We start from the raw sequence: 26,083 nt of genomic DNA, 5'->3' as shown, positions 1-26,083 counted from the left end.
AGACCTGAATCATTTTGTGACACAATAATTCAGATTTACTAGCAAACCAAAGGTTAAGCAAATCCAGCCTTGGGAGGAGCACAGGGAGTGTTTGCACGAAACCCCTACACACTGCAGCTGATGACACACTAATGTGATGCGACACACAGTTTGGAAAGTTCTGCTCTACTGAGTAATAATAATAATAATAATTTATTATTTATACCCCGCCCATCTGGCTGGGCCTCCCCAGCCACTCTGGGCGGCTTCCATAAAAACCAAAAATACAGTAAAATCACATGTTAAAAACTTCCCTGAACAGGGCTGCCTTAAGATGTCTTCTGAATGTCAGGTAGTTGTTTATCGCTTTGACATCTGCTGGAAGGGCGTTCCACAGGGCGGGCGCCACTACCGAGAAGGCCCTCTGCCTGGTTCCCTGTAGCTTTGCTTCTCGCAATGAGGGAACCGCCAGAAGGCCCTCGGCGCTGGACCTCAGCGTCCGGGCAGAATGATGGGGGTGGAGACGCTCCTTCAGGTATACTGGACCGAGGCCGTTTAGGGCTTTAAAGGTCAGCACCAACACTTTGAATTGTGCTCGGAAACGTACTGGGAGCCAATGCAGGTCTTTCAAGACCGGTGTTATATGGTCTCGGCGGCCGCCCCCAGTCACCAGTCTAGCTGCCGCATTCTGGATTAATTGTAGTTTCCGAGTCACCTTCAAAGGTAGCCCCACGTAGAGTGCATTGCAGTAGTCCAAGCGGGAGATAACCAGAGCATGCACCACTCTGGCGAGACAGTCCGCAGGCAGATAGGGTCTCAGCCTACGTACCAGATGGAGCTGGTAAACAGCTGCCCTGGACACAGATTTGACCTGTGCCTCCATGGACAGCTGTGAGTCCAAAATGACTCCCAGGCTGCGCACCTGGTCCTTCAGGGGCACAGTTACCCCATTCAGGACCAGGGAATCCTCCACACCTGCCCGCCTCCTGTCCCCCAAAAACAGTACTTCTGTCTTGTCAGGATTCAATCTCAATCTGTTAGCCGCCATCCATCCTCCATCAAGTATTTTACAAGGACTGTGTCATGTGGTTAACTTTTTAAAAAAACCTTCTTGAGATCCTGCCTCTTTGCTTTGCTTTTGGGGTTTTTCTTTTGATGCTGTCTCTTACGAGCCACTGCAACAGAAAGCTAAATCTAGGTACAGCAAACTGGGAACACATCTACCCACAGCAATGAGACTGAATATATTTAAAGTCTTAGGTCAGGGATGGGGACCTGTGGCCTTCCAGATATTGCTGGACTACAACTCTCACCATCTCTGACTCCCATACCAGCTGTGGAGGTGGAGCCCAACAACATCTGGAGGGCCACAGGTGCTGAGGGAGCGTGAAGATATCCCACTCCTGTATCAGGTATAATTCTTACCTTTTCCATCTGTTCTTGAAGTGGAGATGAGGCTTTATAGCCAAGCTGTAGCAAGATTGCTTCAGCTGCATTTCTTTTTGCTATCTTCTTGTTTGGGCCTGTACCTGTTGTAATCTCGTTTCCTACCTTGACCTAGTAAAACAGAACAAAAAAGCATTAATAATTATAACAGTGTTCTTGGAAAGTAAGAGTAATAATATACTTATGCACAGAAGCACTTCTGAAGTTTGTGAGTGTCTTAAGACACAAACACGTATTTGAAGTTCTTATAGTACTTTTCTACTGAACTTGTGAATCAAGAGAAATCCGAGTTCAAATTCTTAGTCACAAAACTAACTGGTGACTTTCAGGGGTCATTTTCTCTCAACCTAGCATATTTCATAGGGTTGCTATGAAGATAAAATGAGAGGAAATGTACTGTATACCTGTACAATTTGAAAGTTTATTTCTTGGGAAATGTGTTTGATCACACTTACATAATTTCAGAATTTGGGAGTTCAGCTGCATCGTACAGAATTATTATTTTTTTGAAGAAAATAAGTCTTTCCTCAAATCAGTACAAATGCAGCAATCCTGTACACTTTCTGCTTAGCTGAAGGAAATAAGAGGGTTGATATAAATTATGTATTCACAAAACAAAAAAAATCTGCTATCTATCCAATCATGAAAAGCACTCTCTGTGCATTCCTTGCAACTAAATGTTTATTTCACTGCAAACGTTTTGCAGTGTTTCTGAAATATGGTGAGGCTCAGGGTTTGTCAGACCTGTGCAGGTAGGAAGTCCTAAAGAAAGTGAACTGAGATTAGGGCTGCAATCCAATAGACACTTATTGGGGAAAAAGTCCCACTGAACATAAAGGGGTTTGTTCCCGAATAGACATGTATAATTATGCTACAAATGTAATGTTTTGGTTTAAAAATAAAATAAAATTAGAAAACTACAATGAAGTGAAAATTAATTGCATGATGCATGAACTGTTCTTTCTCAGACCTGTAAAGCTGGTTTAGGTATTATTGTAACCTCTATCAAGGATTAAAGGTCTGACTACAAAGAAAAAGCTTGCTGAAATTAACTTTGGGAACAGAACACCAACTAATGTCATCAGAGGTTTTCTTCTGTTTATCTAACGGTCAGCATAAGTAATTGGATCCATTTCATCACATCTAAACTTGCTCTTTGTGTGACAGATAAAAATGAACATATTATCTCTAGATACTTTATTTCCACATTCAATTAGAACAAATGAAAACATGGTTTAGGCACTTTATACAAAAGACAATTTACTTTGATAAGTTTGTGAAGGCCATAATAAATCTTGTGGGACTCTGTCTCTGTCTAATGTGATATGATTTTAGCATGAAAATTTCAAAAACAGTATCATGTGTCTTAGGTTACAAAGTTTATTTACAACCAGTAGAAACATCTCAACTAAAAGAAACAGGCAGGATCAAACTACAGTCAAACAGCTTTGTTGCTTTTCATAGGAGTTTCAAACACAAGCTTAATTCTCCCATTGAAATCAGCAAGACCTGAAAATGCAAAACTTTGATGGGAGTGTATTCTAACTAATGTCCCTTCAAAGAGAAGGCATAATGTGTAATATGTCTATAAAATTGTCAGTATCCAACATCCTTTCTCTTTTTCATGACCAGATAGAAGGGTATTAGCTTTTGTGTGTGTGTGTGTGTGTGTGTGTGTGTGTGTGTGTGTGTGAGAGAGAGAGAGAGAGAGAGAGAGACAGACTGCAAGTGGGACAGACAGATAACAGCTTTTCTCCTTTCCTCCTATATTCTAGATTGATTATGGCTAGGGATGCCCTCTCCCAACTGCAGTCAGCACTGCACTGGAGAAAGATGAGAGTTGGACTTGCACCCATCCTTTGCTGCCCAGTAATGGTGGCTTATATGCATAGCTGTCAACTTACAGATTTGAAAATAAGGGACCTGCAGCCTCGAAAATAAGGGACCAGCAGCCAAAATAAGGGATTTTCAGAGCACAGGTATGTTCAACTTCTGAGCCCCTCAGAGCCAAAGGCAGAAAGCCCAGCTAGCAGCCAAACAAAGCCTCAAGTGGTGGTTCCCACAGCACAGCAACCCGGCAAAGGCAGTGCAGCAAGGAAAACCACCATCACCTCTCCGCTGGGAAGTGCTGAGCAAAGACGAGCCCCCAGGCAATGCGGCCAATTTCACTGGCACAAGGCATGCAAGCTCCACCCCCCAGTCGTTCTTAGACACCTTATTGGGTGAGCAACGCAGCCAAGCAACACAGTTGGAGCCTCCCTCCTCCCTGGCTGGCAGGGAGGGAAGGAGAGGAGCTGCTTCCTTTGAAACCCGGGAAATTTAAGGGACATCATCAATAAGGGACAGCAGCGGGACACAGCGCTGGGATAAGGGACTTTCCCGCCAAATAAGGGACGGTTGGCAGCTATGCTTATATGACAAGCCAAGGCAATTTTCATCACAGCCCTCCCCCCGTCCCCCTGCAACAAACCATCTGACCAGTTTTAGCTATACAACAGGGCCGGGAACCTTTTTGGCTCCAGATGCTAGATCCTTAATACTGACATCACATTGTTGTGGGTTCTCCTGCCCACCTGTAAAATCGCTTGTGAGTGGGATTCCCAAGTATGGGAACTGCAGTCAAAAGAGCATCGCCAGACCTATGCTTTGTGAGCCTTCCCACACTTCTCCTTGCCATCCCTGATGTTGGAGGAGGGGAGGGGGATGCTTGTAAATGGAGGATCAAATGGAATAGGAAGGACTGTCTTAAAGCCCTTTGCAAAAGTGCCCTTTGAAGTAGCTCTGTGCCTCTCTTTTAAGTAAGCATGTCAGTAGGAAGTGGAGGAGAGAACAAAGAAACTTGCATTATACAGTGCAGGCTCCTTTCTCCTCTCCCTGCCTAATAAAAGAAGTGCTGCTTCAAAGAGCTCTTTTGCAAGGGGCTTTAACCCCACCTCATCAAATGATCTCTCTCAGTTCTACAACTCTTGAAGTTTTGAGATCGTTTAGGGTGTGTTGTCAATTTTATGACTGTTGGGGGGGTAAGCTTTACAGTATTGACTGATTCACTTTTCCCTGGACTTGAAACAATAAACTGCTTGCTGAGTCTTTTCTGTACACTGCAGATAATGTTCAGCCTCAATCATCACACTAGTCTGGTGCCGTGTTTTCCACCACTTCTCTGATGAGTTGTCTCTAGTGAGCTGTTCTTTCCCATTCTGAGTTTGATATTTTTATAATGAAGAACTTGTAAATGCATTTGCTTATTTCCTCCTCCATCCAAATCCATTATCCTTTTATGTCCAGTCTTTTCAGAGTGTAAGTCTGAGCAGGGACTGGCTTTGTTTTCATGATCTGTACTGCCATTCTGGGAGTCTTTTTTGACTGAAGAGTAGGATAAACAATATTTAAGCAAATAATAACAAGAGTATGATTACTAGCCAGCCAGCACTGAATGCATCTTTTTTACTTGTGACTATACATTTATATTAATGCAACAACTGAATTCAGGAATATTTATGTATGTGTTTCTTCTAATTTGCAACATGTCACCAGCAACAGGCAACACAACAGACCAGACTTAGCAATGTTTGGAAACAGAGATTCTTGGAACATGTTTGGCTGTTTATGTTTCCAACATTGTTTTATTAAAGCTTTCCATATATGCACAATTTGTGGTTCTGCATCTTTTTCTGCTCTTTTAGATGTGGCAGCCATTTATGCTATGACACACCCCGGGGCAACCATTTTGTGAGTGATGCCCACACCACATTCTCAGAATTCCATATGTGCCCATGGGCTCCCCAAATCTGATAACCAGTGGTTTCAAACATTTGGAAACATTTGGATACTTGTACTGATGTATATTTTACATGTAGGTTTGTGTGCTAAAAATGCATCCTTTTGGCAGGGATAGCTAGTTAAACACAGAGAAAAAAATAAATGACAGCACTGTTCCTCTCTTTAGCTAGCTTCTATAGCAAGAAAAGTTGAACAGAGAATGACAAAAGAAGTTTTAAATGATTATTTAAAACATTTGAAATATTATACTTGTGTTAACCTTTTTTCTTCTTATTTTGTCAGAGTAAAATAAGTAGAGCAAAAAGCACCAATCTGAACACAATTTGAGGCACCTGCATAACAAACTCTCGGCGACGAGGCATTCCCCTTTCTGAAATAAGAAGATACTCTGGTTCCTTTTCCCTTTTGGCCTGTTGAATCTGAGCCAGACGGCTAATGGGGTTCATTCCTTGACCATATTCTGGTCCAGTCTAAAAAGAAAGAGGAAGAAATGAAACAGGCTTTGTTCTAAAGACAGTTATAAAGTATGTTCCTTTGCGAAGGTGCGTTCTCACCCATTCCACTTCCAACAGTTTACATCCGTTGAGAACTCCTGAACACATCTCCACAGGTGTCATCATATGAAAACATAGCCATACAAGTGGCATCCGCCCATCTTGCTTATGCACAATAAACTATACCTGTATAATAACTTTTTTCAAACAACCACAACATTCTCATATGCATACTGCAAGGAGGAGTTCAGAAGTTCTTGCTTTCATTTCCTGTTAATGGCAGCTTCCTTTTTCATTCAAACAGGAAACTGTGGTCAGCATTAGCTATTGTGTGTCGAAACAAGCCAGTTTTAGAAACCAAGGTTTGACGGTTTGCACAGCACAATGTTTCAGGGACTTTCTGGCTTTCTCTCGCTCTAGAGTTTGAGGCCTGGGGTGCCTGAATAGATGTCTTCTCTGATCCTACCACCTTCCACTAAAAAACAAAACAGAAAAGTTGCCTAACCTCTGCCTTACATTGCACAAAGAACTGTGGAGTGCCTTTCCCAAAATATTTTTCATTTCAGCTTTCCATACTCAATAAAACCTCCCAGATTTGCACCAAGGCATTCTTGCTCCTTGAGTTTCCCTCAGACATCATTCCAAATTTATACAGAATATAGAAACTACTTAGGGAACCCACCCTTCTGAAGGGTTTTGTCCATTTCAGTCCTTGCAACAATACTGTGAGCTTGGTGAATTTTACTGGACCACTTATAAAGACAGGAAAGGAGAAAGGTCAGAGAGATTAGCTTTCCTAACATTACACAACAAGACAAGATCGAAAGATAGGTTGACACTCGCCCCACCACCCCCAGACAGCCTATATAAAGCATCCCCCATGATAAATTAAGTGTAAGGTAAATGCTTGCTTGATGCAGATAGCTATCAAACCTGATAGTGTGGAAGTGTGCGCTGGCAGTAACATGTGCAGGGAGATTAAGGCACAAAATAATTTATCTAATGCCATATGTGTTTGGATCTTATGCCACAATAGTAAGGAAGAATTTATAACTGAGGTATGAATGAAGTTTGCATACAGACTTCAGCAGTGATCTGCAAGTCAGCTAAGCTAAAGATGTTAAATGTATGCTAGTTGGTAATTCAAAATGTAACATGTTTGGTTATAGGTCACTGCACTTTTAAACAATAAACAACTGTATAATAAAGACAACACTAAAACACACACACACACACACACACACACACACACACACACAACAAAAGTGTGCAAGTTACTTAAATAAATATGAGCTACCTGACCAATATGCAAACCATAGATATCATTAGGATTTCAATAAGGACTATATAAATGGAAAAATAAAAATCCCTCATATGAACATAAGACGAACCCTACCAGATCCAACCAAAGGCCCATCTAGTCCAACATCCTGTTCTTCCAGTGGCCAACAAGATGCCTATGGGAAGCACATAAGCAGCTCTCTCCCCACTTGTTATTCTCAGCAGCTAGTATTCATAGGCCTATCACCTTTGACAATAGAGGTAGTGCACAGGCATCCTGGCTAGTAGCTTTTTATAGCCTTATTTTTTGTCGTGACTGCAACACACATGTACTGGTCCATGTGAGAGTAACTGAAGCCTCCATTGCTACAACATGTCTGCCTTTGAATGCCTCCTTGGTTTAACTTTCCATCTCAAGATTGCTCTGGGCGTTTTGATCAGGTGGACGATAGTATGTTCCCATTACTAAATTACCCCTGGGGCCCAGGATTGCCACTCACAGACTGTACCTTTTGGGATTTCTAGTTTGTTGGACTCTATTCAACATCCAGTGTGACACTACTTCCAGAACACCCTTCATTGATCATCCTAAAAAGTTCATAGATAACGATGTCCCGTTGTTTGCTTCCATTCCACCAGGTTATGCCCACTATATCTATGTTCACTTCAGCTCACCCATCTTGGCTCAGAAGCTTCTGGCATTAGCACATAAGCATCTATAATGCAATGTCTTTCTCCTAATGTCTCTGGCACATACATTTTGCCCTACAGCACTTTTGCTTCTTTGAATTGCTATAATATTCCACTGCACTTTCACTGCCCAGTTTTACCCATCTCCCATTTGAACAATAAAAAACACATGATTTTGGATTACTTATCCAGAACTGGATGATTCTCTGCTCCTATCGGCTTTCTCCCAGCTGCTCTGTCACCTTTTTTTTATTTTAAGTGCCAACAGTGTACTTCCGTTCCTGTTCAAATGAAGCCTATCCCTTTTTGTACATGCCCTGATCATCCCAAAATGTTCCCCAATGCCTAACATCTCCAAACACCCACTCCTGACACCACTGTCTCATTCATATCCTGAGCCTCCTCAGCTCTGCCTGTCTTGCAGGCCCTGGCTAGCATTTCAGAGAAAGCCACTTTGAACGACCTGGACTTTCAACCTACTACATAGCCATCTATTTTTTTTCTCCTAGAAAAACAACATTTTCCCACATCCTTGGAGCCAACATGCCCCACAACCATTGAACTCTCCCCAGCCCTATCTACCAGCTCATCAAGGCAACGTGTAAGATCTGTAACCCTTGAACCAAGCAGGCAAGTCACCAGGTTGCCTTCATGCTTATCAGAAACACAGCTATATATGTCACCAGTGAATGAACTGTCCACTACCAAGAAGTCGCACAGGAATATCCTTGACATGAGTTAATAACCTGCTCACTTCCCAAGGAAAAAGCCTCTTCCAAAGGATAATTTCTCTCTTACTCAAAGTGACACCCTTCTTCCCTGAGACTTCAGAGCCTGGAAGTGCTATGTCGCTATCACATCCCTGAATGTCATGTTCAACAACCTCTCTGACCACCTCAGTTTCTTTAGGTCAGCTTGTTCTCTGAGAGTCAGGGCCTCAAATATTGAAGTCTTATTCTTCATTGTCCAAACAATACTTGCATTAATAGAGTATATTTATCAGAAATGGGCTATCATCTGTTAATCCAAATGATAAACATTTAGCAAATTTATGGATAAGTTGTTCTAATAGCTTCAGTAAATTGCTTCCAATAGTGACAGCTGCAACAAACGTGTCTCTCTCATGTCGGTCTCTACAGCCACTGTTGGAGCTTAACTCTCCAATGGTTTGGTTTCACCCATGAAGGGGCATTCTTCCATTGCCTCCCGAGACAGACGGATGCTGGCCAGCTTCAGTAAAATTAAATCAGCTTATAGCCAAACCCTCCAGATTTAACTGTTTGCTGTTGCTTGGGCTGCCTTTCATCAAATTTAGCTTTGTGATTTTCTTTAGTAATTAGAGCTTGTAAGCTGGGTAACTGTGCTGAAAGAATCTGAATTCTGAAAGCACCTGCTTTGCATTGCTGCATGCAACTTAACAAGGTGCAAGGAAACATCATTCATGGTGAAATAGTTTTAACTGCTTTACTGCATAATTATTTTCCTCCTGACCCTCCCCTCCCCCCGCCCAAACCACCCCAATAAAATAAAATCAGGTAGGGAAGGGATGCTTGCAAAATCTTTTGTGGAGATGAGAAGCTAAAAAGATCGTTTTTATGATGCTGAGCCGAAGTGGTAATGTTTCACAAATTATATAGGGGATGGCATATGGCTGACTTGTACAACACCTGAGTTTGATCAGATTTAATGCAGATAAGTCTAACTCTAGCCCTTTCCCCGCTTTCAGGAGGAATTTCGGATGAATACACAAATCAGGACCAGCCCCTCTAGACTGAAGCTCATGAATCCTAGAAGAAGCAATAAATCCACTGCCACCATGAATAAACACTCCATTTAAGAAACTTGAGCTCACAGGAATTTAGGAGGTTAAGAAAGAAGCTTCATTACACCACTAGAAAGCACACTAGTATCCTGTAACAGAAAAAACAGTTTTGATGGATGGGTTGGTTACCATTCAACAAGTACTTATGGACATGATAATTATAAGGCAACTAGGACCTGGATCTGCAGTGAGTTCCTGAGAATCAAAGAGTTATATCACACAACTTCTAAGTAGTGATTATTTTAAAGTGTGAGCAAAGAAAACCAGCTTTCAATCCGTGGAAATTTGATTCTTTGAATTCACTGCTAAGAGCAATCTTTGGTTAACTAATGTAAAAACCCTGAACAGAAAAGTTTACACCTCCTTCAGACACAAAGTCTTAGATTCCAAGACTGTGTGAAGGAGCTAACTTTGACAAATTTCATCAATATATATCAAAGATAATCTGACTCAAGATCACCTGGATTTCTGCCCCCCCCCCCCGTCATTTAGTACACTAACAGGTATTGTTCTGCTGTAGTTCCATGAGCCTTTTCTCCTTTTAGGGAGGGCACATGCTTTGTGTGCTGAAGGTCTGAGGTTCAATCCTTGGTATCTTAATAAAATTATAATAAAAAAAATCAAGTTCTAGGTAACACGAAAGACCTCTCCCTGTTTCAAGGTGCTGTCAGCACACACAGGTCATCCACAGGGCAGGAAGAACGTGAGGCACGAAATGCAATTAGCTTTTATTTACAGAAAGTAACAACAAAGCAGAGTTACTCAGGCTCGACTTATTCAGCTGGTGACGTTGCTGGAACTGACCACTGCTCCCCTTCTCTTCAAGCCTCTCACTTTGGATCCTCCCCCCAAGCAGACGAAGGCTGTATCAAGGTAGTAGGCTTCTCCTCTGGGCCTGTCTGGCTCACTGCTCAGCAATGTGCAGGTCTCTCTTAGACTGAGACTGTCCTGCTGCTAAGTAGCCAAGGAAACCTCTGAGAAGATAGTGAGAACCAGGATCAAGGAGGAGGGCAGGCAGATGACACCAGCAGGTTAGCAGGCAGCCAATATAGGTCTGAAGTTCAGGAGCAAGAATCAGATCAAAGCCTTACAGGACCATGGACAGATCACTGGGTTCAAGGAATTTGTTCTTACAGAATCCTAGATCCAAACAATGACTAATATATCATTCCAGGTCCTGAATGTACTTTTGAGGCTCCACCCCCAATGGTTTAAAAGCATAGTAGTAGCCCTTGGGCCAAGATGCTAGCACTTTGGCACCTTTTCCATAGTCGTTTTGGTGCCTGCTAAAGATGTTCCTTTGTCCACAAACCTTCAAAAAACGTTATCCAAGCTGATATCTGTCTTGGATTCGAACTGATTTTATGTATGTGCAGTTTCAAACTGATTTGGTGTTTATAATCATTTTTTTAAAACCCTTCTTATACATGCAAATATATATATATATATCTGCTTTATATATGTTATAGTGTAAATTGCTTCAGGGTTCCTCGTGGGAAGGAATTTATAGCTGAAATTTATAAATAATAAGGCAATAGGATGCAAGGCATTCTTGGGAGGGAAAGCAGCTGGCAGGAGAACAATTAAGCACCTCTTCCACCTGTCAATTTACTGAAAATTGAACCCTGCCCCACTACCACTCTGCAGCTGTTCACAGGTGACCTTGGTTCCAGGGTCTGGGCCTGCCACCGAGCATCTGGTCCAGCCCGCCAAATTAGCTTTTCAAGTGCTGTTTTCATAGCCAGATTGGTGCAGCAGTATCGGGCGGATGACAAGGCTGCAACGAGCATTTTGCTCTTGCTATGATCCAAGGAGTATTGCTCAGCTTTGTCTATAAACTTTATGAGCCCATAACAATCTAACTGGATGCAGCTGGACTACTTTGTCTCAGCACTGGAACATCTTTTAAAAAACACGATAAAGGCAAAAAATAGCACAAACAAAGCTACTCATCAAATGGGTATCATAAAGGCAGCAAAAACAAATGATGGATAGATTTTATACGAGGACTGCTGTCTGGTGGCACAAACATACTTGGGAAGGAACAGAGCTAGAAGCATCAGTGTGTTATAGCGAGCACACCTATTAACAATAGCTACCTAACTTTTGAGATACAAAGCTCTGTTCTGTCCTTTATCTTTATTTAAAGTGAATAAAAATGGGAAAGGCAAATGATTAGCTTACTAAAAGGTCACTTTATTTATTTTCAATAATTAGGTTTGTCTTAAATGAAAAGCAAATGTTTAAAAACCCAGTAATGATGTCTGGGTTTATAGAATAAAATATCATATTGTATCATATAGTATTATGTTTTTGGCATTAGTACTATTTGCAATTTAAGGCAAAATATTCTAGTATAGAAATAGCTGTTTCCTGGGCCCAACTGTAAGATACATTGGCAGCCTTTCAAAGGGCTGTTTGTAATGGAGAAGGGGCAGAATGGAATGGGGTGCTTAACCTTCGCTTGTCACATGCTTCCCCCCAGACGTTTTCCTCCCCTGTACTACTGCTCTCTACCCATGGAGTTCCAGAACTGTATGTGCGAGCAGAAGTCGGATCCAGAATGAGATGCATATGCAAACCATATGCAATGTTCTGTGGAAGTGACTAAAAGTAATCCTCAACTTTAAAAAAGCCACAGGTGTATCTTCCTGAGCAAAATAAAAATTGCACTACATACATTGCAAACCATAAAAGGCAAATGAAAGCATTAAGTTTGGCAACTTCTATTATTCGAATGCATCATTACCTTTAACATTGTTCTGGGGCGTTTTTTAAAATGAAGCTTTGGCTTTTCGATCACAGGAAGAGGGGGAAGTTTCCGTAGTTCTTGCAGGACTGCTATTGCGGCTCGCTTCTTTGACAGTTTCTTGCTGTTTCCTTCACCTTCTGCAGAGAATTCTCCCACTGACACTTGGGTAACAAAACTCTTCATATGTGGTGGTCCACTTTCCTTTATTACCTATCAGCCAAGACAGGACATGCGAATGAAATGATTATAGGATTCATTTCTATTACAGAAATTTGTCCTTATTATAATTATTTGTATGGAAATACGGTGAGCAGGAATAGGAAGATTAACAACCAGGTGTGTTAAAGAAGGCTTGATAATGTATATTATGTCAGAGAGTAAAATTTTACCCCCTGTAGATTTTCATTTCAACCAAACAACGCCTTTCTTAGATTATAACTTTTTATAAGAATCCAATCTGCACAAAAACCTGATCGCAATAAGCTCATTCGGCAGTAAATCCCACTGACTTCTACTGAGAGAGCCAGTGCAACATAGAGATGAAGAGATTTAACTGTGAATCAGGAAGTTCCAGGTTCAAACTTTGCCTCTTCCAATGAATTCTCTAGGTGGCGTTAGGCCTCAGTTCTCTGTCTGCAATATGGTGGGGATGGTGAGGATAAGATTGCTGACATAATGTACAGGGCTGTTGTGTGGATTGCAACTAGATAGTGCATGTGAAGTGCTTTGAATACATGGACATTATACGCAAATGTTGCCGAAAAATTTATCACCTACTACTTATACCATCCCCTCAGACTGTTTGCTTGCTTTGGAAAGGCAACGTACAGCTAAGAGAGTGTGAAACAGAGATAACATAAAAACAAAGTTCTAAGAGTCAGTGTGTTCAATGGAATAAAATGAGTTGGGACATGTGAGTTGTTATTATTTATTGTATTTATCTATTGCTCACTACACAAACTGCCTCAAAGCGACTTATAATTGTAAAACAATTTGTTCAAAGATATGTTGTAAGGGGAGCTATGAGGACCACAGAGTGGATTCAGAGATTGCCTTTTGATGGTGAACCAATGCGTGTCTAGCACCCATGCCTGGCCATTTTTAAAGACTCTGAAATGGTAATAAAAGACCAGCGAAGAATAAAAATACTCAGTGGGCTTTCCACTGATTCTCCCCTATAAACACCTCTCCGCACATATTAGCAAACATGAGCTTTCCAAGGTAAGTACTACCCTGAGTATTATCTACATATTGTGGTAATGTTGAGACTTTTGCCTTGCTTTTGCAAAACCGTTCAAAGTACAAATCCTGTTGCATGACACCATTTGCATATGTGGAACAAGTATGTGCATGGCACAGGAAGCCACTATTGCTGCTGAAGAGATATCACTTATTGCAGTACAAAATGTGACTTGCCTCTTCAACAAAAGCTGCAATGGAGAACTCGAGTAACCTCTGGCTGTGCATGGCTGTCTGCCCCCCGCTCCTTATAATGGCCACAAGCCAAACCAAAGGGAAGTACTTTGACTATATATTTCCAGTAATGGATGCATACTCATATCACTGACAACAGCTAACTCCATCTATAGGAAATTTAAAAAATAAATAAACTATATTAAAAATTAAACTAGATTTTGATTAGTTGCTTTGTACAGAAAAGGGAAGGTGGTGGCCACTGTTCACAGCAAAGATGAATTGCAATGTTGGTCTCAGAATTTTCCGTCTAGAGGGAAACATCCCTTGTGGTGCCTAACAGAAAAACGGTAGGAGAAGCTAAGTATGCTCACTTTACTGGCTTTTAGGCCCTACTCCAGACTCCATTGTAAAGAGAATGAGTTGTTCCACTGGATATGTAGCACACCGTGTTAGGCCCCTATATAAATGACAAAATATCACAATTGGTAAGGGAATGCTGCAGTAACAATGCCACAGCATAAGTGAATATATACACAGTACAGTCATTGGAAAGATTAAATTTAGTTGTAAAATAAAGCTTCTGCTGTAACTTGAAATGTGAGGAATCTGTCAACATTACCAGTGTTTCACAATGATAAATGGAACTTTGAATGTAGCTGTCAGCCAGAAACTGCTACTAAGACTTTACTCATAAGCATTCCAGCACCATTGACTATGTGCATCACCTGCTGTGTTCTTGCCATGGGGAACTACTGGACAATGCTTGTTACATAACTAGTGACAAGTAACACACTCCCCCACCCCCACCCTGCACCACCTTCCCCATCTGGCCAAGTGCTATTCTAAATAGGTTTTTAATATATATATATATAGAGAGAGAGAGAGAGGGAGAGAGAGAGAGAGAGAGAGAGAGAGAGAGAGAGAGAGAGAGAGATAGATTGTTTTTGGATATGACAAAAGGATATGTAAACATGTCACATGAATGCTTGCTTCTCCCTTAAAAAAAACATTGTACAAGATGCTCCGTTTCTTCACACCACTCAGCTGTCATTTCCCCAATGCTTCCTTATTTTAAAATTTTATTTTCCTTGACAAATGTGAGGTCTTACTCTGGCACTAGAGCACATATGTCCCATGTGTTTTGTTTTGCACCGAAAAGGAATGGCCCTCCACAGTGCCTGCTCTGGTGGTAAATGCTACTGCTCCTTCAGGGGCTCCACCACGATGCTCATACAGTTACCAAGCCAATGAGTAGGGTGAGCGTTGAGGTCATGACTCAAGACCTATACAAACCTGCAAAATGAGTGCATGTGGCGCATTCCAAAGCAGCAGCTGCGGGGCGCACACACTGTGCTTCTTGGTATCTTTTGCACACGGTACCTTCCTCTTCAACTTGAGCATTATGTTACTGAAGAACCTGTGAAGTATGCTCCTGGTGTCCCCCCCCCCATTGTGTGTCTCTGTGTGGCACATGGATGATGACTAACTGGAGAGCTGGAAACAGCAAGAATGGCAACTCAAGTATGTGGCCACCAGCTCTGACAACTTTAAAAAAGAGATTAGGGAAGTTATTGGAGGATAGATCTACCAAGGGTTATTAGTCATGCTGGCTATAATCTGCCTCCATAAATGGAGGCAGCCCCCCCGGGATCTTTCAGGAGGAAGGGTGGAGTAATAAATTGAATCAATTTTCTTCTTCTTTGTGGTGAATACCAGTTGCCGGAGAGTAGCAAGAGAGGAGGACTATTGCCTTCAGGCCCTGCAAGTGGTTGGCCACTGTGAGAAACAGCTGGACTAGTTGAACCCTTAGTCTGATCCAGCAGGGCTCCTTTTATGTTCTTAGAAGAACAGCATCAATAGGCAGCTGGAGAATATGACTAAGGTAAAACTTTGATCTTTAAGTGTTTTATTCCAATACCACATCTCTCATTAAAGTGTTTTACAATGTTTCTAAAAGATGTTAGATAACAAACCCTAACTCCACTTCATCAAGCACAGTGAATGGGATTAGGCAACACTGTAATCCCTCTGGGCTAAATATTTAGGGCAAGATTGTGCCCTCAGGCAGTGCTGCTGACATCAGAGGGCAGAACTTGGCTCCTAGTTACATTGCACACCCCACCCATTCTCCAGATATTGTGCAAGTCTTAAAAAGTTGTTTACACGAAGCACAAAATATCTTTAACTGTTTGCTGGCTTACATAAGAGCAATGATATAATGTTGTCTGTGGTTTTTGTAACCCAAAGAAAACGAGGGCTGCTTTGCAACTATCATGTGAACAAAGACATCTGAAAGCTTTAATGCATGCCTGGTACAAAATAATACCGGCAGTTCCTAAAGTAAAATCCTATTACAAACACCAAATCCTGTGGCCTATTACAAAATGATGAGTCACTGCATTGTTTCCAAATATAGGGTCTGGGTTAAACCTAAATTCTGACAGTGATTATGCTACCTTTTCTTTGCAAGATTTTTACCTCAGAGGTGACTGCTTTGAGTTATCAACTAAATTTTGTCATGAATTTGCAGGAGGCTGATGCAAAAGAGAGGGTACAACTTGAGACCATCTAATGTTGCAGAGAGCAAAATATTCAAGGAAGCCTCTTTTAAAGCTTTATCTGGTGTTCTTAAGGACAGAGTAGGAGCCCAGGAGAGCAGCAGTAACTCATGTCCTAGAGAAGGGATATGAAGGGAATAGGTAGGAATGCCAGGCTGTTCCATCATCAGTTAGTGGGGATCAAACAGACTTCTACCCTCTCTGTTCCAAGGACAGGTAGCAGCACCATCTATTTGAATTTACGACGTGTTATTGCCTGGAGTGTAGTGCCTATTTCTGTTCGCTGTGGTGTGTGATGTGAGGCACCACTACAGCACCACCCCTGCAGCTGTGATAGCACTGCCGCATGCCAGGATCAGTATGGGCTGCGGAAGGCAGTGGCAACGGAAGCAGTGGACTGGTGGTGGCAGGGGTACATGCAAGTGCATCTTCATTTGCTGGTACTTCCCCACCCTTGCCACTGTCCTGCTCCATCCCGCCAGAGCCAGAAGGGTGGTGCAGGTCAACATCATGACTGAGGATATAGGCCAAAGGAATGAACTGCAGCAACTGCCAGGTCTGGGTGAGGAGCTGCAATATCTGTCTTTCTGTAGCTGAGTAACCTGCTGCAAAGAAACAGTTTCTCAGCTTCTTCTTTTGCCTTTCCCATCTTGCTTGTTGTATCCCGTGTCCCTATTCCCTCTGTACCCCATCTGACATTGATAACAGCTTTGTAGTTAAGTAGCCACGGATGACAAGGAACTCCATGCAGGTGAGTTTATGGAATTCCATGCAAGCAAGGAGGTATGGCATATTGGTCTCTCGCCTATACCTAGAATAGAAACCAAGTGTGCTACAAGAGAAGGGGGAACCTACATCTGTGCCCAGCATAGAAATACAGTGGACAGCTGCAGGATGGATGGATCTCTCTTACCCTGTCCACCAACTCACAACAGGCTACTATTATTTTTTTTTTATTATCACCTAGTAACTTCAGCAGACTTAATTCACAAGACTGATGTATTGCATGATCTGAAAAACGCTTACTCAGAATAAATCACATTGATTTGGATCCAGAGTAACAGTACAACCCTAACTATGGCTACTCAGAACTATATCCTATTTAATTCAATGGGGTTTGCTGCCAGGTAAGTGGGGTTAGGATAGGAAAGTTAGTTGCACCAAAAACAACATGACAGAATTTAATCAACGATTAACCCATTGATTTAATGGGTTCTACATGCAACCAACTTAAGTCTGCATCTAGCCCATTGATCTCCATAGGACCTACTCCCAAGTAAGCCTTGGCATGTCTCTCAGTATCTAACATATTCGTTCCATCTGAGAAAGTATTTCTGCTTGTGCAATGGAACTTTCCCCCTTCTCCTCCCACCATGAGGCCCCTAAATCTGTTCTAGGTTTCCTCCAACTCTCTGGATCCTTAGGCTGATGGAACCAATTAGTTGGATACCCACACACATCTTGGCAAAAGTAACTTTTAACAAAAACTCATAGAATACCTGTTCCTTATCTGCTAGACAATGTGAAACATTATTCTCAATTAAGCCAAGGGTCAAACACCCAGAGCCTCTTGGGAACCACATGGCAGGAGCACTACCTTCCTGTCATAGGCCTTCAGGACCAGGGCAGCAGAGCTCTCTACTGAAGGTTGAGAGGTAAAGATTGGATGCGGTTATTGCTTAGGAAGGTAAAATAAGCAGGTATCTGTATATTTGGCCCAGCTCCTTCACGTCCACCCTTCACTCTCTAACGAATGAGCCAATTTAATCAGCATTTTAGTCAGGGTGCTCTGTTATTAAACAGAGTGCTGTAGTTGGATATGGAACCCTCAGCCAATGCCCACCTTAAACAGTTGTTGTAGGTATAAAAACAGCAATGCCTAGGAAAATGTTACTTAAATAAGAAATAGTAACTATAATATATATATACTGTAGTTCATCAATGAAGCATGGTGCACCAGGCAAAAACATATCTCTACCCACACACAAACGGAAACAGACTGTCTGTAAATAAAGATTTAAACCAAGAGGAAGTTCAAAGAACATTTTGACTCCTCAGTCGTGTATATACTGCAGGAGGAAAAGTAGAAACAAAAAACTAATGGTAAGGACTCTCTAGAATGGACCAAATAGCAGCTTCGGGGGTGGGGAATAGAATGCGGTAATTATATTTAATTTAATATTAATAGAAATTACTTGCCATTTGGGTTGGATTTGAGAACAGATGGGCTCTATCCCTGTGCAGCTCTCATAACTCCCCCTGCCCAAAACAGTCTTCCACCCTCCAGAGTAGATTTTTTGAGGGAAGGCATATGTCAGGGAACTGCCATCAGTGCCAGAGGGAGAGAGCAAGCTCCAGAGGGATCCCAGAGAGCGTCCCGGGATTGGGAGAGGCAGCCCATCTTCTGGGGAAGGGAATCAGCTTAGCTCCAGTGGAGAAGGGGGGCAGATGGGGGAATCAGAGAGGCGGTCACATGACTCCTTGCCGGGGACCAGCGGGGAGAGGAAGGGTCCTCCGCTGCCTACGCCCTCCTTGCGCAGAAGGCTTCCGCGCAGGGAGAGGAGGAGGAGACTGGGCGTCAAAGAACTTCTTTGCTGGAAGAAGTTTAAGAAACAGCCACTGACGGATTCTGCCAGCGATTGAGACAGCCACGGGTGAGTGGCTGTCCGGACAGGAAAGGTTCACTCAGGCAACCCAGCCAGGTGTTGGCACAGGCTTACGCACGAGCAACCCCTAGAACCATTACAGCATAGGAAGAACGTGTCCAGAGGAGGGCAACCAAAATGGTCAAAGGTCTGGAAACGATGCCTTATGAGGAACGGCTAAGGGAGCTGGGCATGTTTAGCCTGGAGAAGAGGAGGTTAAGGGGTGACATGATAGCCATGTTCAAATATATAAAAGGATGTCACATAGAGGAGGGAGAAAGGTTGTTTTCTGCTGCTCCAGAGAAGCGGACACGGAGCAATGGATCCAAACTACAAGAAAGAAGATTCCACCTAAACATTAGGAAGAACTTCCTGACAGTAAGAGCTGTTCGACAGTGGAATTTGCTGCCAAGGAGTGTGGTGGAGTCTCCTTCTTTGGAGGTCTTTAAGCAGAGGCTTGACAACCATATGTCAGGAGTGCTCTGGTGGTGTTTCCTGCTTGGCAGGGGGTTGGACTCGATGGCCCTTGTGGTCTCTTCCAACTCTATGATTCTATGATTCTATGATTCTATGATTCTAAGCTGGAGGGGGGAGGGTGCTAGTGAAAATACTCTGGTAGGGCAAGTATGGCTCCAACCCATTATTTTTCTCTTTTGTATGCATGTTCAATAAACATGTATCTAGTAGCACTGTATTTGACAAAGTGCCTATAGGGAGGGGCAAAGGAATTTCTCCCTTTCCCCCGTTCCCAGATATTATATATCCAGCAGAATACAATGTCAAACTTACCTCAAAACTGACAGGCATGCTGCGCTTCAGTGCAATTTCAAATACTACACTGATTTCTGACTTGTTTGCATCTTTTTCGTCTTCCATTTCGTTACCTGGCTCTCCATTCTGGTCAAGCAAAATAAGAAATTTTGATTAAAGCAAAACAAGACCCTGAAGCATATTCACTAAAATGTTCATGCAAACAAGTACATTTGCAGCCACTTTGATCAAGCAGAGGCGGCTTGATCCTGGGTAAAAAAAGAAAAGTGGTCCTGTTCTTTCAGGGCATGGAGTTTATTTTAAATTCTTGTGTGGATGGGTTGCTTGTTCACAAAAGTCCAACCCAAACAACAGGCTGAAGGCTCAGTCACTAATTTCTGTAAAGAGTATGCTGTTGGAAGGCAAGAACACAGATTTAGTCTGTGACCAGTACAGATAAACACTGTCAGCCTGTCTACAAGGGGAGAGATAGCAAACTGCCTTTAAGCAGAGTTTAGCCAGCGCAGCCATAAAACATAGCCATGGTTGACACCAATCATGGTCTGAAAACTCACTTCAAACCATGGGTATGCTTCCTAATTTGTGGACAGTACTTTAAATAGTTTAGGAATTCATCCATAATCCTTAATCTAGAATTCAGAAAAATCAACAATGGTTAGGTTGTGTGTCTGCATAAGGCTTCCGCAGCAGAAAGCAAAGCAAATGTTGATCTATGAGCCATCAGCTGCACTTTACTCAATGGTCAGACGAAAGCTTAACTGGTGAGCCAATGTATTCCTTTACCTTCAAATTATTACATTATAAAAGCAGACAGAGGCTAAACAGGGACACAAGTACTCTCCTGCATTATTTATAGTTATTGGCACTGAGCAGCAATAACCCTTGAGACTCTTTCACATAAACTTCCTTACCACCAAGAAAAAGCAATAAAGGAAAGGGGATGGATGGATGACTGGTGGTTCCGAAAGATCCATGGTTTACGTGTGAGTCTCATCACAGTAGTAAAGCTCTTGGCTATGTACTCCCTTCTCAGGCCTCACTTTGGCTGCTTGGCAGAAATAATTTGGCAGCTGTACAGCAGTTCTTTCATGAATGCAGGTTCGTGTTCCCATGGACTCCTCGTTTTCCTCACTGCTGTTTGCGTTGTGCTTTCCTCAAACTGACACAATGAAGATTCAACCCCATAAAGTCTCAACATCCAGTGCCTTAAAAGACTCTGCGTGTCCAACGTTGTCCAATGTTTAGAAGGCTCTTGTTTGTTTAGTACATAGCTTGTGCCTAACATGCCACAGCACGTAGAGGGACTTTTCATCTATCTGCAGCTCTACAGTGCACACGGTCTACCACCTCAGCTGCCCTGTTTCTTGCTGAGAAGTTTTGTGACTACTCTGACCAGCTACAAAACTGAAGGAGAGCCATGCTCGATTTCTGCTGGAGTCCAAGGCTGTGACCAATGGAGGAACAAGACCTTTTGGAATGTTAATGCTGTGAGCCCCTCCAATGTAAGCTCAGGTTGTATATATGTGTAAATATGTGTAAAGACATGTGCAGAGGAGGGCAGCCATGATGGTTAAGGGTCTGGAAACCAAGCCTTATGAGGAATGGTTGAGGGAACTGGGTATGTTTAGCCTGGGAAAGAGGAGATATGATAGCTAAAGGGCTGTCACAGGGAAGTTGGGCAAGCTTGTTTTCTCCTGCTCTAGACCCAAACCAATGGATTCAAGCTACAAGAAAGGAGATTACAACTAAACATCAGGAATAATTTTCTGATAGTAAGAGCTGTTCAACAGTGGAACAGACTCCCATGAGAGGTGGTAGACTCTCCTTCCTTGGATGTTTTTAAGCAGAGATTGGACTGCCATCTGTCATGTATGATCTAGTTGCATCACATGAGGTTGAACTAGATGACCCTCCGGGTCCCTTTCATACAATTCTATGATTTTATGATTCTATGTCTAGAAATGGAGCAACAACAGTGGTAGTCACAAGGCCCTGTGGGGATAATAATTCTGGATTTCAGAGATGTTATAAGGACTGTTGAGAGAATATTTGTGACATTTTGAATATTTGAAATATGCAAATAGTAAGCGTTATTCTATGAGCAGGAGTCATGGACAACCCTTTGTGCTGAGATCAGCAGTGGTAACAAAAAGAATCACTTCTTTAGATTTATGCAGCCCACTGCTGTCTTCTCTGTCAGTGCCCCCTCAAGGTCTTGCACACAGCTCTACTGTCAGAGAGCCTTTTAGAAAAACGGCAGTGTGAAATGCTAGAGAATGAAAGTAGAACGTTCCCCTCATCCCAAAGTATTATATTGTGTGATATAATGCATAGTCTGCCTTACACCACTGCTTCTTTCATGTACATTAGCTTATTTCTACATGTCTGACATTTTGAAAGCAATCAAAGGAAAATCTCCAAAGATGTAATGCAGCAGGTGTTGTTCTTAACTAAGTCAGATTGAAATCTATGGGATTTAAATTCCTGTTGTCCTATGACTATGAATGCAACCTGATTTTCTACATGCTAGTTAGCAGCCAAATTCCAGGGCTTAGGGTCTTCTAGGTCTGATTACCTAGTAAGCATGCATAAGATTTTTAGTCAGAGCTATCCTTTGTAGGATTATGCCACTTATACTCAATGCTTAAATACAATTGCTCTATATAGATTTTTATCTATAAAGGAGTGGTGTTGTTGAAAACACATCCTCTGTATCTTCTGACTAAGAGTGATCACTCAGTGCTATCTGCCTTTTAAGCTACCCATGGCCAATCAGGTCCAACCAGGGCTATAGTGCCAGGGAAGGAAAGGGTTAATTCCTTTGCCTGTGCCATCCCCATTTTAAATCACCTGCCCCTCTACTGAATCTGTTTTCCCCACGATAAAACTTCTTTACTTCTATGGAGCAACTATGTTTACTTCTATGGAGCAACTAGCAGCTTCAGGGGGAAATTAAATTGGGAATATGGCATGGCGGGGGTGCCAGTGGTATGCCATTCTGTCCTCATGCCATGGTCTTGATCTGTTTTACCCTGCCCTGCAGTTTTAACTGGGCATCTTGTGCCTCAATTAGGTGAACTCTAGTTGTGCTTTAGATTTACCTATTCTATCATTCCAGACCTTTCAATCTGCAATTTAGATTTCAACCAGCTTTTATATGTTCATTTACTTTTACATAATTTTTTTTTGCATTTTGTTGAATAATGAAAGCGTTGACTCTTACAACTGCAAGCCTGAGCAAACTAATGATATACCAAGGGACTAATAGACTGAAAGCCTAAAACCATCTGACAGCTGTTCAGAAGCTCAGTCAAACTGACTTTGTGATCTCATTCACATGCACAAGATTTCATATCAAAATGTCATCATTTGGAAAATGTGGAGTTATTTTTTTGGGGGGGGGCGGAATTCCTCAGGGTAAGGAGTCAGGTCTAGCTAAACTAGAACTAAGTATGTATGATTTTTATTTTATTTTATTTTGAGAGAGACAAATAAGGGCACTTCTGCAACCCTTTGGTTGCAGGGAATGTCAGTGTAGAATTAGAGATCTTTCCTCCAGGGTGCATCAAAGCTGGTATTTTCCCAGCATATGAATTGCAATGGATGGTTCATTGTTTATAGGGTTGACTGTCAGGTGTGACTGTCACAGAACTCAACTGGATAATACATATATATTACTGGTGATAAGATACAACCTACACTCCCATTCTCTCAGATATTTGGCATTTTTCCCCAAGAGACTTGGGGTCTTTTCTTTTTTAACTTTCCTGAGTGATTAGTTTTCTGGTCTACTGCATGACAGAGCAGCCTTGCCCAAACTGGTGCCTCCAGATGTTTTGAAATACAACTCCCACCACCAGTCCCAGCCAGCAAGGCACCACCTTGGCCATGGCTGCTTTAGACCATAACAAGAAAAAGAGTCACACAATCTTAAGCAATGCAATGTCTTCCATAACAATGACTCACAACCATTTGGAATACGTCCTAACTACTCGAAATAAAGCACCTTTCTAGAGATAAGAACATCAACAAATATAGAGCTACATGGAGAATTCCATCTCTCACCCTAACGAGAGAGTCAATGGGCTGGATTTTAATTCCACTGTGGAAAAGGATTTCCTCGGCATCCCTATCACCCAATCTGCTTCTACATGATTGGGAAGCCCCTAAGAATGGTGCAGCATATGATGCAGGGGCAGCAAATGGAGCGTAGTATAGGCAGAAATTAAGCTGTAAGAGTGCATAGAGTTCAACCCAAGCACTCGAGTCACTGTGATAATACTAATGATGTTGAAGTGCAGTGATCTCCAACAGGAAACTATGCTTCATGTATGATATCCTAATGAGGCCTCGTCTGATCTCTCTCATTTCGATGAACCTTTTGTCCCTGATGTAATGCTTTTAGCAAGGTTGAGGGGCTTGGAGGATGTGTTGTAGTGGGGCTGATAGGGAAGTGGGAGAGGCAGGCTGAAAACCTCTTTTTCTAGTTTGGTTCAGCACAAAGGGGACTGGGCCAGAACTGAAATGCGGTAAAACTTTTCAAGGAGCAGAAGGTCACATTATTCATTTCAAGCTCTCCCCGGCTGAGATCCCATGCCATCCCTAATTAGGATGGTTCTTTTTTACTTTTTAAGAAGCAAAATGTGCTGATGGCCTCAGTTACTGCAAGCTAAATAGAACTGATATAAAAAGGTTGACCAAGGAAAAAACAAACATGTCTATTCTTCCCACAAGTTCTTCCAAATTAGGGCACCAGTTTACGGAGATCTTGCTTACTATGGCTTTAAGAAGTGAAGGCGCAAATCACTAACCTGAGGTAATTTGGGGGGGATTGGCTCGTTCTGAAGTGCCTGAAGAGCCTTCATGGCAGCATTGTGTCTAGCAGCTTGGCGAGTCTTCCCTTCACCCAAAAATTCATGGTCACCCACAGTCAACTGGACATAGAAAATCTTAGGCACAGGGCAGTGATATCTAGGAAAAAAGTTATGGGAACATTAAGTCCTCTTGCAAGTCAAATTCACACACCATACAACTTGCAAACACTGTATGTAAATTATATTTGAAAAAGCCAGTATTAACATTTAGCTACAACTTTTAGTCAATTTATCAGTTAGGTAAACCAATTAAAAACCTTTTAATTGATTAAAATGTTGCCATGGATAGACCTCACAGCAGATGTCAAAATGTGTTTTAAATGCAAAATAATTTGTTTTAACTTACAAAAACTACACACAGCAAAGCTGCCTTACCACTCACTGCTTTCCCTTCCTCTGATGTTTCCAGTGTGTTGTATTTTAGATTGTAAGATCCTTAGGGCAGGGACCTGCCCTCTTCTATGTGGTAAACTGCCATATACACTGATGATACTATATAAATACTTATTAATAGTAAAATCTTCTGCAGAGCAAACTGGAAGTTACATGCAAATCTACATAGAACTGCATATAACATTCAGCTACATCCCCCGCCCCCCGGTAACTTTGGCAGATGGTGATGTGCAGCAGGAAAATGGTGTTAGGTGACACTTAACAGTTTCCTCAATGCCAGTTGTCTGCTTCACAAAGCTCCCCCAACTATATTCTCCCTACAGAGTTCCAAGTGTATTTTGTGAATCGCAAACATGTTGTTTGGAATCTTGTGGGTTTTCACTTTCTGTATGTTTTAAATTATGGTTTATATTTTTTAATGATAATTTTATTTTTCTATAAACCACTTTGAGGTTTCTTTCTATAATCAAGTGGTATATAAAATTTATTAAATAATATTAAATATAATGAACCAAGAAGTCTGTAAAACACCCTCAATACATTGGGAATGCTTTTAATAATAAATAAACAACTGCACAATCATACGCATGTTTACTCAGAAGCAAGTCCCGCTGTATTCAATAGGACTTACACCCAAAGTAAGCATGCTTAGGACTGCAGCCTAAGAACTAATATATATATTCTGAGAATACGGGAGAGCTATTATACTTATGACAAATGCGTAAGGAAGGGAAAACAGCTAACAAAATGAAGTAGCCTGCTGTCACCTCAAGCATGCCAGAACTAGACAGAAACATTCAGAGCCAAGGTAAATTTTTTCCTTCCTGTTATGTAGCTTGAGATCTAGTCACTGTGGGGATTAAAGCTTACTTTCCTTAAAACATGCCCTCCTTTTCATTTTTGACTGTGTATCAGCTGACTGTTGTTCTCTAGATTATATCTTGGTGTATGACAAGATTTTTTGATTGCTTGACTGCAATCAAACAGTAGTTTGGTTGGATCCTCTTTCAAAGGGATCTGGATTTTTTTAGCAAGTGGTAAGAACAAAAATACCTTGTTCATACAGGTTATTTATATATCACACCTTTCGAGTGTCTCATTAGGACAGGGGAGGTTCAGGTTCAAATCTCTACCAGCTACAAAGCTTACTGTGTGATCTTGGCCAAGTCATTCTCTTTCAGC

At 41.9% G+C, this 26,083-nt stretch overlaps 1 protein-coding gene across 6 annotated transcripts in view; it reads right to left on the bottom strand.

Moving 5' to 3' along the window:
- STAU2 (staufen double-stranded RNA binding protein 2) overlaps positions 1-26,083 on the bottom strand; it is a 136,787-nt gene that overhangs the window by 86,893 nt on the left and 23,811 nt on the right. For all 6 annotated transcript variants that reach the window (XM_028736691.2, XM_028736690.2, XM_028736692.2 and 3 more), the window contains exons 6-10: positions 24,446-24,605; positions 19,653-19,760; positions 12,242-12,454; positions 5,538-5,675; positions 1,405-1,536 (exon numbers count right to left, since the gene is read on the bottom strand). In XM_028736691.2, the coding sequence (XP_028592524.2) occupies positions 1,405-1,536; positions 5,538-5,675; positions 12,242-12,454; positions 19,653-19,760; positions 24,446-24,605 (751 nt within the window). The remainder of the gene's footprint in view (positions 1-1,404; positions 1,537-5,537; positions 5,676-12,241; positions 12,455-19,652; positions 19,761-24,445; positions 24,606-26,083) is intronic.

This window comes from Podarcis muralis, chromosome 8 (genome assembly GCF_964188315.1).
Source record: "Podarcis muralis chromosome 8, rPodMur119.hap1.1, whole genome shotgun sequence".
NCBI lineage: Eukaryota > Metazoa > Chordata > Lepidosauria > Squamata > Lacertidae > Podarcis > Podarcis muralis.
This window is presented reverse-complemented; position numbering and strand designations above follow the sequence as displayed.